This window comes from Rhizophagus irregularis, chromosome 26 (assembly GCF_026210795.1).
Source record: "Rhizophagus irregularis chromosome 26, complete sequence".
Lineage (NCBI taxonomy): Eukaryota > Fungi > Glomeromycota > Glomeromycetes > Glomerales > Glomeraceae > Rhizophagus > Rhizophagus irregularis.
In genome coordinates, this window is record NC_089454.1 from 2,877,957 (window position 1) to 2,891,199 (window position 13,243).

At 25.3% G+C, this 13,243-nt stretch overlaps 3 protein-coding genes across 3 annotated transcripts; all 3 read right to left on the minus strand.

The window, feature by feature from the left end:
• Window positions 1-654: 654 nt before the first annotated feature.
• OCT59_017799 (uncharacterized protein) lies at window positions 655-2,838 on the minus strand (the record flags this gene model as incomplete). The annotated part of the gene is made up of 10 exons (XM_066137724.1): window positions 655-813; window positions 886-976; window positions 1,062-1,177; window positions 1,263-1,375; window positions 1,629-1,643; window positions 1,725-1,782; window positions 1,845-1,985; window positions 2,087-2,434; window positions 2,551-2,692; window positions 2,810-2,838. 10 exons carry the CDS (start codon window positions 2,836-2,838, stop codon window positions 655-657), a joined length of 1,212 nt encoding a protein of 403 aa, XP_066004273.1.
• Window positions 2,839-4,721: 1,883 nt separating this feature from the next.
• On the minus strand, window positions 4,722-6,642 carry OCT59_017800 (uncharacterized protein; the record flags this gene model as incomplete). The annotated part of the gene is made up of 9 exons (XM_025319909.2): window positions 4,722-4,889; window positions 4,955-5,045; window positions 5,124-5,239; window positions 5,323-5,447; window positions 5,535-5,549; window positions 5,629-5,803; window positions 5,896-6,234; window positions 6,335-6,476; window positions 6,623-6,642. The coding sequence occupies 9 exons, from the start codon at window positions 6,640-6,642 to the stop codon at window positions 4,722-4,724; spliced, it is 1,191 nt and encodes a 396-aa protein (XP_025172662.1).
• A 1,675-nt stretch (window positions 6,643-8,317) lies between these two features.
• OCT59_017801 (uncharacterized protein) lies at window positions 8,318-8,894 on the minus strand (the record flags this gene model as incomplete). The annotated part of the gene is made up of 3 exons (XM_066137725.1): window positions 8,318-8,340; window positions 8,414-8,512; window positions 8,582-8,894. 3 exons carry the CDS (start codon window positions 8,892-8,894, stop codon window positions 8,318-8,320), a joined length of 435 nt encoding a protein of 144 aa, XP_066004274.1.
• Between the last annotated feature and the right edge of the window lie 4,349 nt (window positions 8,895-13,243).

Here is a 13,243-nt window from a genome sequence, read left to right on the forward strand (position 1 = left end):
ACACAAGTATTATTACAAATAGATTGATCTGCATTTCATGATAAAATTAGTGCAATGATCTAATTCTATAAAATGTCTCACATCTGGTATATAAAGTTGTGAAATGACTTGGTAAGTAGTTTGTTTATTAAATAATTTATCTCAAATGAAAATGTGAAATATATTGATTTTTTTCTTCATTTTAATATCAGGTGGAAATTATAAAGAGATATATAAAAAAAGAAAGATTAAATGAAAAGATTCATATAAAAATTTTTACAAAAAAGAAATTTTATTAACAATTCAGGAAGTGATATCACAGATAATGCAAAAAGGCACATTAATTTTTAATCTTTATAGGAAAAATGATGAAAAATTTGTGATTTAAAAATATCAATATATAAAGTAGATTTTATAAATAAAAATTTGGGACATTCAACTAAGGTGACTTTTCTGGCATTACAATACTCAACGGCGTTTCGGTTAGAAAAACTTTATATTTAACGGGTACAAATCAACAAAGGTAATTCTTAAAATTATAAGTAATTTAAATGTCTTAACTATTATTCATTTATTCTATATAGAAATAAAATAAATAATAAAAGAAAAATAAAGAAACAAATACTAATTCTTCGGGAGCTGCGGTGTTGGCAAATTCCGATATTCCACTATAATTTACAAAATAAGTAAGGATTCTTCATTATCTTTATTATCATTATCCCTATTCGAATGGAAAATTCCTTTAAACCATGTATATATATTCATGCAATATTTTTCAAACAATTTATCCACTTCGTGTCTTATTGAAAAATCCATAATTAAGGATACAACTCTCTAAGAAATAATTCAAAAATTAGGAATATATATAAAGTTGAAACATACGAGGAAAGATAGATAAAGGCTTACATATGAATAAAGAGATGCTGTGACATTTATAATTAAGGCTGTCCAACTGAATGACCTAATTTTTCCATGTTGATTAAATACAAACCGAATCCTATTAGAAAAAAGAAAAAAAGAATTAATAAATTCTTATACTGTACATATATATATATATATAATGGATGTATATATCTAGGTACCCATGGCGATTTTTAATTGTATAAGAACCATCATCAATATTAGAAGTAGCTTCAATTATTTTATATTTAGCATCATCAATAATTCTTGCCTTATATTTATAATTGTATACGTTATTCTATTTGGGGTAAAAAAAAATTTTTATATCTTAAATAAATTTTTAAATAAATAAGTTTTGGAGGGATTAAAAGTATATGACATACGATAAAGTACGAGATTGGATATGGATTTTGATAATATTCATAGTATATTACAATTACGATAATAATACCAGAGGATCTATTTGACTCGTTTGCACCAGGAGCGGTTGAGCAAGCTATTAAAAAATTGAATAGTTAATTAATATAAAAGAAGTTACTCTAAGCATACGGTAAATGCACCCTCGTTTTGTGGGCGCGGTTTTTTTGTATCACGGGGTGACAAATAAATTTTTGACACTAAAAAAAACTGTCCCTCAGATACTTAATGTTTTTGAACTCGTGGCTGCACGTGATCATGTGACACTTAAAGGCGAAGATCGACACAAACCGCGCCCACAAAACGGAGGTGCACGGTAAATTAATTATTACCGCTTAAGTCTGCGCCTATTCATTTTATTAAAATTGAACGTCAATAGAATTTTACATTAATTAATGATATTCTCAAATCTAAATACTAAATAGTACCTGCAGCGTCCAAAATTTCTTTCAGTGTTAAAACATCACCATCGTCTTTTGGATCAATCTACATGATTATTGAAGTAATTAATCATAATAATATGATGAATTTACATGATTTTTTTTTACCATCAGTTTTTCTTTACCACAATCAGTCCACCATGATTTAATTACGGTCTTATCGTCAGCAGATAAAAATTGACCATTCATACATCTATTTTTAAGTAAGACTTTTCCATCAATAGAAGCAATTGAATGTTCGATCATAACCTAAGTAGTGTTTTATTTGGAAAAAAATTACGAAAAAAAATATAAATATGCAGTATACTCTATATAATATATTTAACAAATATACAGTACAAAGTACTTACAGTGTAATTTTCAATATCAGCGATAAAAGAACTATTCATTACAGATTCACCATGAGCTTTATGAGTTTTATGAGAATTAATTATACAAGCATCTTTAGGTGATGATGCTAAAATCTTGCATGTTCCTGGTGGATATTTTACTATACTTGCTCTTGTAGTAAAAAATGCTACGCCCGTTTCCTCGATTGGATATTGTATTTCTTTTGCTCCCCAATATACGCAGGGTAATTTATCTTCTGCACAACTTGATGGATTTGCGTTTGGTGGCGATTCCACACAATATGAGGGTTTTATAAAATTACTTGGTTCCTGTAATGTTAATCTTACCGCGCCAGGTGTTAGAGGGTCCTGTATGGTATAAATTACGCGAAAATTATTCAAACATTGTTATCAGTCGGATATCCATCATAGACTAGGCCAGACAATTTCTGGATAAGCATATGTGAAAATTTCAAGATATTTACCGTTTTTAAATATAATTTACCCTCGCAGATTAATAGAATGATATAGATTGAAATACAGAATTGAATAAACCGATAAATGAGACAATGTATTGGTCTATCATCTATCTCATGTATTTGATTGATGTTATGCCTAGTAAGGAAGCTTAATAAGAAAAAAGAAGAGTAAGATTACTTAATAAGTTTCTATTTTATTCACAATCAGATAAGTCAATAATTATAAACATTACGCTTAACTCTAGTAAATATATATATTACTTACTTTTTTATGTTAATAAGCTGTCTAAGCATGTTGATAAACTGGTAGATCCACACTTAAATGATGATTTTTTTTTTAAAAAAAAATAACAATTAATAAAGAGATTATAGAGATCCTAATTAAATTTATTTTCTTCGTTCAAAGGACAGATATTGTTTCTGGAGAACAGAATATTTTCGAACGGAAATCCTATATATACTTTTAAAATCTTTCATATTACAGTATTAGGAATTGCATTCTCATACATGAATTATAATTTATATCAATAATTCCGAAATTGGTTCTATTTATTTATTTATTTATTTATTTATTTTTTGGTCCATTTCTAACGCCGAGATACATTTATTTTTAAACGCCAAGCTACATAATTTAATAATTTATGTAGTAATTCGAATATATCTGTTACACGAACGTCCATTATTAATTACTACGATGAGAAATTTCTAGACTTATTAATTATCCGTGAAAAATCAATTAAAGAAATTTCAAATTTCTTTGTACAAAAAATGTGTGTAACGAACGTATCCAAGACATTTTTGAAATAAATAAAAGCTTCTTTATTGTTACTACGAAACATTAATATCAAAGTAATTGTTTAAAAATAATATTATTACAATGAAAAAATAAATAAGTAAATGTATAAATGATATTAACATAAACTTATTTAGAGAAAATTTTCTTTCATAAATATTATACAAAAATGGCAGAAATTGAAAGTAGAAAATCAAGTCCCTGATCTGTAGCATGTAACAGTTGTAACACTGTCCTCTTGTCACGTGAGTTATGCTGCATTTTCTATAATTACGCAGCATTTGAATTATTTCCAGCCACTCATTATCGTCGGATATTTCATGTGTGTTGCGCAAAAAAATCAGAAAATCAAAATAAACAAAACGCAACCGATCGGAATTGAACAGATCATTATTTATACAAATATCATACCCAGTATTGTCAGATGTTGACTGACATTATTGTGATTCCAACCCTGATGAAGTGAGATTTCCTGTCTGTACACATAAATTATAAACAAAATAAAGGTAAAATTTTATTTTATTTTATTTTAAAGATTTATTAATAATAGTCACGTTTCACAAAATATTAGCACTTTATGAATTTTTGTATCTTTTTATCAAGTATTCAATTTGATGGTAAATAATAATTATTATTTTAATGATTTTTTTAACGTTAAGATTTTTTATTTTCGATTAAAGTAGATTTGATATCAGAAAAATTTGGATTTTAAAATTTTATTTGCCTAATATATTCACATATAATATTTTCTTTTTATTTATCAAAAAAGTATTATTCACTTGATAAATAGCGCAGTAATTTTGCTATAACAGTTATAAATAATTGGGACTAATTTTCTAATAACGGTGACTTTATATTTTTTCCACTTTACGTTCAAAATATCTTTTAATTTTCTTTTTTAAAAATAATTTATAGTTCAAGAAAATTTTGTTTATAAAAGTAATATAGATAGATTACTAGATATTTTTACTAATATGTTCCTTAAAGACGTTTACACGTGTTAATTTATATGTTACTTAAGAAGTTATAAAATCATGAAGCGAAATTAGCATACCAAGACAACTAATGATTTCTATTTATATCAACATATAAGGTCTCTTGTAATAATATTTAATTAAATATCTATTTTCGATAACATACTCGTAGATAATACGAGGCTAGCAACTGAAATTCGAAAATGAATGCGTTTGCATTTTGGATTGGGGAATGAAAAAATATATCTTATATATTATTTATTTAATTAATGGATTTCTAACTCAAATTTACTCTTTATTGTGATAAAATAAATTAATAAAAATAAGCAAAATAAATGCCTGCACCGTTGGCAAATTCTAATATTCTATTTATGTGACAAAAAATTCTATATTTCTAAAACTAGAATATTCTATATTTGTTCATTTTCATTTTCATCTTCATATCTGATGAGAGGTAGGGTTTCTTCATTATCTTCATTGTTTTCAATATCATTATTCCTATTCGAACGAAAAATTCCTCTAAACCATGTATCCACTTCATGCCTTATTGAAAAATCCATAATTAAGGATACAACTCTCTAAAGAAAATATTTTACCAATTAGAAATATGTATAAAGTTGAAAACATACGAGAAAAGACTTACATATGAATAAAGTGATGCCGTGATATTTATAATTAAATCTGTCCAGCTGAATGACCTAATTTTTCCATGTTGATGAAATACAAGCCGAATCCTATTAGAAAAGAAAAAGGAATTAATATACTTAATATACCGTGTTTATATTTATAAATGATCATTTAAATATAAATACCCATGCCGATTCTTAATTATATATGAACCATCATCAATATTAGAAGTAGCTTCAATTATTTTGTATTCAGCATCATCAATAATTCTTGGCTTATATTTATAATTGTAAACATTATTCTGTTGAAAATAGAAAAAAATAAATTATTATATTATATATTTTTATATATAGTTTTTTCTAGTAAATAAAATATACAACATACGACAAATAACGAGATTGGACGTGGATTTTGATAATATTCATAGTGTATTACAATTACGATAATAATACCAGAGGATCTATTTGACTCGTTTACATCTTTATTTGCGCCAGGAGCAGATGAGCAAGCTATTAAAAAAATGTATAGTTAATTTAATATATAAGAATTTACTCAAAAATATAATTTAGCAAATATTTATTTATAAAGACAGCTACCGCTTAAGTCCGCGCCTATACATTTTTTTAAAAAAAATTGAATGTTTTAAAATAGAATTTTACAATAACCAACGATATTCTCAAATCTAAATACCTGCAGCATCCAAAATTTCTTTCATTGTTAAAATATCACCATCGGCTTCATTACTATTGGCCCACCATGATTTAATTACTGTCGTATCATCAGCAGATAAAAATTGACCATCCATAAGTCTATTCTTAAGTAAAATTTTTCCATCGATAGAGGCAATGGAATGTTCAATCATAACCTAGGTTTTTTTTTGGACAAAAATTACAAAAAAAATTATATACGTGCAGTATACTCTATACAAACTATATAACAAATATACACAGTACTTACAGTATAATTTTCAATATCAGCTATAAAAGAACTATTCATTACAGATTCGCCAGAAGATTTACGAGAATTAATTATACAAGCATCTTCGGGTGATGATGCTAAAATTTTGCATGTTCCTTGTGGATATTTTACTATACTTGCTCTTGTAGTAAAAAATGCTACGCCCGTTTCTTCAATTGGATATTGAATTTCTTTTGCTCCCCAATATACGCAGGGTAATTTATCTTCTGCACAGCTTGGCGGATTTGTGGTTGGTGACGATTCCACACAATATGAGGGTTTTGTAAAATTATTTGGTTCTTGTAATGTTAATCTTACCGCGCCAGGTATTGGAGGATCCTATATATTACGTCAAAAATTATTTATACATATGCTAATGGACCGAACGGATAATTTCTGGAAAAATATTTTTTTTTTGGTGAAATTTCAAGATAATTACCGTTTTTAAATACAATTTACCCTCAACAATTAATAAAATTATATAAGCTGTAATGCAAAGTTGAATAAACCGATAAATGAAGCAATGTATTGGCCTATTTGTTATCTCACTTATTTGATTGGTGTTATAAGTAGTAAGGAAGCTTAATTAAAAAAAAAAGAAAGAAAGGTGAGATTACAAGAATCAGATTTGATAATAAAATGAATTTATTTATCCAAAGGAAATCCATACAAATAAAATGTTTCACGATAAGATAAGCAAATAACTAAATTACATTTTATTACTTACCTTTTTATTCTGCTAAACATAATTGCTTGTTTTTTTTTAGATCTATTGTTATAAGGTCTTTTTACTTTGTAATCTCACCTTATTTATTTAAAAAAAAAAAAAATTTTAATTAAGTTTATTTTTTCGTTCAAAGGATATTGTCTAAAATATTTTTAAAACGGAGAAGACCCTATATATACACTTTTAAGATATAATATATTTAACCAAATGGTGTCAAATAAATCCGAAATTAATTCTATTTTTTTAACGCGGAGTTACTTTGTTCACATATCCGAAATTGCGTAATTTGAATCCGAGAATGTTACGCAAAGCGGCAAAGGCCCAGTATTACTGCGTACATTAGAAACTCAGAAATTTCTAGATTTATTAATAATCTATGAATGAATGATAAAATTACTATTTATGTTTCTATAATGTTAAATTTCTTTGTACAAAAAAAAAAAAATTATTATATGTAATAAATGCATCGAAACTGAAATAAATATTTTTCCGAAATAAATAAATAAAAGTTTTTTTATTGTAACTATTGTAACTGAAAATTACAAATAAAAATAAAATTGATTATAAATATTTTGACCTAACATCAATACAAAATTAATTGTCTAAAAATTTTAGATACTACAAAGAAAATAAATATATGATATCATTGTGTTTTCATCATATAAAAAAAAAATAAAATAATGTATTATTATCTTAATAAACAGTTATTGTTTTTTTTACTGTTGGTTAAAGTTAAATGTAATAAATCATGAACCTTATCCAAATTCCTTTCAAATATTTCGTTTTGTTATACAAAAATGGAAACAAAGAAGTCATGCTTACAGGAATGAAAGTAAATCCGCGCCTAATGACTGTGATCTCCCTGTCACGTGAATCATGTTTCACACGGCATCTTCCATTTATTAGAATTGTTTAAAGTATAGAATACATTTTATCAATTTATATCTTAATAGATACATTAATATTATAGCATAATTATTATTTATTGAAACAAATAAACTTTTTATTTGATATACTTTTTTTCTTACACGTATATATCATTGTGGCATTAAGCTCAAATAATGGCGCAACTTTAACACTGGAAAATTGGTTAGGTAACGGGAAAATTGGTTAGACGCAAATTTGGGTACAAAAAATTTTTTAGAACTCATTTTTGACTGTTCGCTATAAATTTGGGACTTAAATAATAATTTGGTGACTAAAATGCTGTCAAATATTTTTTTAATTTGACATGACGGACAAATTTTGAGGTATTTCATAAATCCGCCATGATGTATTTATAATTGAACTATAAAAATTAATATACAATATGGTTTACGTCTTTATCGGTCTTTATAGTTGGCCATTAGGAATACTGCGGCGACCAATAGGAATTAACTGATTTCAACATTGGATGTCTTATAAAATATCGGTCATTAAAATTCCGCATATTCATAATAAATAATTTTAATTTTTTAATTTATTTATAAAATTTTACGATGGTTAATTTATTTGCTAATAAATTATAAAAAATTGTAAGACCATTAAAATTTAAAATCCTCCTTAGCGTTATCTATTACATACATAAATATAAAAAAAAATTGCTACTCCATGAATTTGGGGGCAAAAAAAAATACATTTTTAAGTTAAGAAAGCTAACGTTAAACAGAATTTAAATTATAATGGCAAAAAAAGAAAAAAAAATTCACAAACTATCTAATTTGATTTTATCTTATTACCTAATAATAGATAAAATACGTTAAGTATGAATAAATGTAAAATTATTTAAAATTATTTGAATTAAAAATTTACCATCTTCATTAATGTTTAATTGAGAAATATCAATTTGTAAGGATTCTAATTTACCATCTTCATTGATGTTTAATTGAGAAATATCAATTTGTAAGGATTCTATTTAATAAATTAAATTACATTAATATTTATGAATCTAAACATTTTTTTAAAGTAAGAATCTAATACCTGAAAACTTTGTGCTTATTATATTATCATCATATTCATAATAATCGTCAGAATTTTTTGGCTCTGGAAGATTATTAAATTCAAGTAATCTACTTATGTAAATAGCTTCTGAGTGTGTTTTATAGGACGAACTAATTAAAGGTATATTACTGATTGGTAAATTATCATTGATTTCTTCTTTAATTTCTCTTTGTAATTTTAATTTCCACAATTTATTCCTAATTTCAATTGCTGTTGGTCGATTTAATGAATTTGCATCTAAACATCCTTTAATTAAATACAAAACTAGTTTTGGCACTTTAATTTTAAACATTGGTCTAAGTCCTTGACATATCTTTATTGCCAAACTGTTATCATGGTTTGTATCATGATACGGAGGTAATCCAGAAATTATTTCATACATAATTATACCAAAACTGTAAATATCAGCAGCTTTAGTATAATTTTGTCCTCGTAAAATTTCTGGAGAAATATAAGGTAAAACACCATATACATTATTCTTTGTACTTTTTGATGAATTGTAGTCTGCAGGTTTACATAATCCCATATCAGTTATAAGAGTAACATCATTATTTTTTAATATATTACCAATATGCAAATCTCGGTGAATTAATTCATTTCTATGAATACTTTCAAGTGCAGATGCAATATTATATAAATAATTAATCTTAATTTTCCAATTTAATTCATCATAATTTGTATTCAAATAATTCCGTAAGCTTCCTCCATTTGCATAATCCAAAACCATCATATAATTTTTTGTTTCTGGATCCTGAGTTATTCCATAAAATTTAATAATAAAATAACTATCATCTACTTTATTGTGCAACATAATCTAAACATAAACATTTGAAATTTATTAATAAAAATTAAATTCTCAATATTTTCAATCAAACAATATCAAAAAATAAGTTATACCTCATTTATAAATTCTGGTGTGACATTTTTTGAATTATTTAAACTTTTCAGAACTACGACCATATATTGATTACCTCTTTTCCAATGCCGAATTTCATTATCCCAATAATTTATATTTCCATCAAGCCAGTTTGCTTTATACACTTTGCTAAACCCACCTTTTGCAACATATTCAATATTAATAAATCTTTCATAAGGTATCCATTCCAATGCTTTGTTTGCATTATTATGAACTGATAGTTGTGAACTTTGAATAAATTTATCAATATCGTTATTACCACTAGTCCAATTTCCAAAATTTTGTTGAAAATGTATTGCATAACATATGATATTACATTTTTTACATTCATCACTCAAAACCATCATATAATCTTTTGTTTCTGGATTCTGAGTTATTCCATAAGATTTATTTATCTATAAATAAAATAAATGGTAAAATTATAAATACAAAAATATAATTAAAAAATAAAATCATATATTTCTACCTCATTTGTTAATTCCAATGCAATATTTTCGGGATTATTTAGCCTTTTTAGAGTTACAAATGGATTTTGAACTCCTTTTTTCCAATTTTGATTTTTAACATCCCAATAACTTAGTATTTTTTCATCAATCCAATTTGCTCTATAACTGCCATTTGCAATACATTTGACATCATAAAATTTATCATATGGGATCCATTCTAATGCTATTGTTACATCATAATGAGCTGATAATTGTGAACCTTGAATAAATATATCAATCTTATTATTGCCACTAGTCCAATTTTCAAAGTTTTGTTGAAAATGTATTGCATAACATTTGACTTTACATACTTTACATTTATCATTCAAAACCATCATATAATCTTCTGTTTCTGCATCCTGAGTTATTCCATAAAATATATAATCTATTTTAATCTATAAATAAAATACAATACATTAAGATTTTATTAAAAAATTTAATAGAAAAGTTAATTTAATGTACCTCATCCATAAATTCTAATGTAATATTTTTTGAAACTTTTAATCCTTTTAATTGTACAATCATATTTTGATCTTGTCTTATCCAATTTTGATTGTTATTATCCCAATCGATTATATTTCCATCAATCCAATTTGCTCTATAAATATCTTCTCCAATATATTTAATATCATATAATTTATCATAAGAGATCCATTCTATTGCTTTTTTTATATTTCTATGAGTTGATAGCTGAGAATCTTGAATGAATTTGTCAATATCATCATTACTACTAGTCCAATTTCCAAAATTTTGTTGAAAATGTTTTGCATAACATACAAGGTTACACTCAGCACATTCATCAGCCAGAACCGTCATATAATCTTTTGTTTCTGGATTCTGAGTTATTCCATAAGGTTTATTTATCTACAAATAAAATAAATTGGTAAATAATATTACAAAATGTGATTAAAGATATCTTATTTATACCTTATTTGCTAATTCTAATATAAATTTTTTTGAATTATATAATTTTTTCAGAGTTACAAGTATATTTTGACCTCTTCTTTTCCAGGTTTGATTATTATTATCCCAATTGATTATATTTCCATCAATCCAATTTGCTCTATACATATCTTTCGTAATATATATAATACTATAAAATTTATTATAAGGTATCCATTCTAATGCCCTTTCCGCATCATAATGAGCTGATAGCTGAGAATCTTGAATGAATTTGTCAATATCATTATTACCACTAGTCCAATTTCCAAAATTTTGTTGAAAATGTATTGCATAACATACATGGTTACACTTAGTACATTCATCAGCCAGAACCGTCATATAATCTTTTGTTTCTGGATTCTGAGTTATTCCATAAGGTTTATTTATCTACAAATAAAATAAATTGGTAAATAATATTATAAAATGTGATTAATGATATCTTATTTATACCTTATTTGCTAATTCTAATATAAAATTTTTTGGATTATATAATTTTTTCAGAGTTACAAGTATATTTTGACCTCTTCTTTTCCAGGTTTGATTATTATTATCCCAATTGATTATATTTCCATCGATCCAATTTGCTCTATACATATCTTCCATAATATATATAATATTATAAAATTTATTATAAGGTATCCATTCTAATGCCCTTTCCGCATCATAATGAGCTGATAGCTGAGAATCTTGAATGAATTTGTCAATATCATTATTACCACTAGTCCAATTTCCAAAATTTTGTTGAAAATGTATTGCATAACATACAAGGTTACACTCAGCACATTCATCAGCCAGAACCGTCATATAATCTTTTGTTACTGGATTCTGAGTTATTCCATAAGGTTTATTTATCTACAAATAAAATAAATTGGCAAATAATATTACAAAATGTTATTAAAGAAATCTTATTTATACCTTATTTGCTAATTCTAATATAAAATTTTTTGAATTATATAACTTTTTCAGAGTTACAAGTATATTTTGACCTCTTCTTTTCCAGGTTTGATTATTATTATCCCAATTGATTATATTTCCACCAATCCAATTTGCTATATATGTGTCTTTTACAATATAACTATTATTATAAAATTTATTATAAGGTATCCATTCTAATGCCCTTTCCGCATTATCATGAGCTGATAGCTGAGAATCTTGAATGAATTTGTCAATATCATTATTACCACTAGTCCAATTTCCAAAATTTTGTTGAAAATGTATTGCATAACATTTAAGGTCACACATATTATTACATTTATCATCCAGAACCATCATATAATCTTTTGTATCTGGATTCTGAGTTATTCCATAAGGTTTCTACAAATAAAATAAATTGGTAAATAATATTACAAAATGTTATTAAAGAAATCTCATCTATACCTTATTTGCTAATTCTAATTTAAAATTTTTTGAATTATATAATTTTTTCAGAGTTATAAATATATTTTGACGTTTTCTTTTCCAATCTTGATCATTATTATCCCAATTGATTATATTTCCATCAATCCAATTTGCTCTATACATATCTCCCGCAATATATCTAATATTATAAAATTTATCATATGGGATCCATTCTAATGCCCTTTCCGCGTCATCGTGAGCTGATAGCTGTGAATCTTGAATGAATTTGTCAATATCATTATTACCACTAGTCCAATTTTCAAAATTTTGTTGAAAATGTATTGCATAACATACAAGGTTACATTTTAGGCATTTATTATCCGAAACCAATATATAATTTTTTGTTTCTGGATTCTGAGTTATTCCATAAAATGTATAATCCATTTCAATCTATAAATATGATACATTAGTAAAATTTTAATTTTGTTAAGAATTTTAATAAAAGGTTAATTTAAGTACCTTATCTATAAATTCTAATGTAATATTTTTGGGAATGTTTAATCCTTTTAATTGCACAATAATATTTTGACCTTTTCTTTTCCAATCTTGGTTATAAATATTCCAATTAATTATATTCCCATCAGTCCAATTTGCTCTATAAACATCTTTTGCAATATATTTAATATTATATAATTTATTATAAGGTATCCATTCTAATACCTTTTTCACACCATAAGAATGAGCTAATAGCTGAGAATTTTGAATGAATTTATCAATATCATTACTACCACTTGACCAATTTGTAAAATTGTGTTGAAAATATTTTGTATAACATACATAATTACATTTTTTACATTTATTATTTAAAACTATTAAATAATTTTCTGTTTCTGGATCTTGAGTTATTCCATAAGGTTTATCAATCTACAAATATAATAAATTAGCTATAATCACAAAATT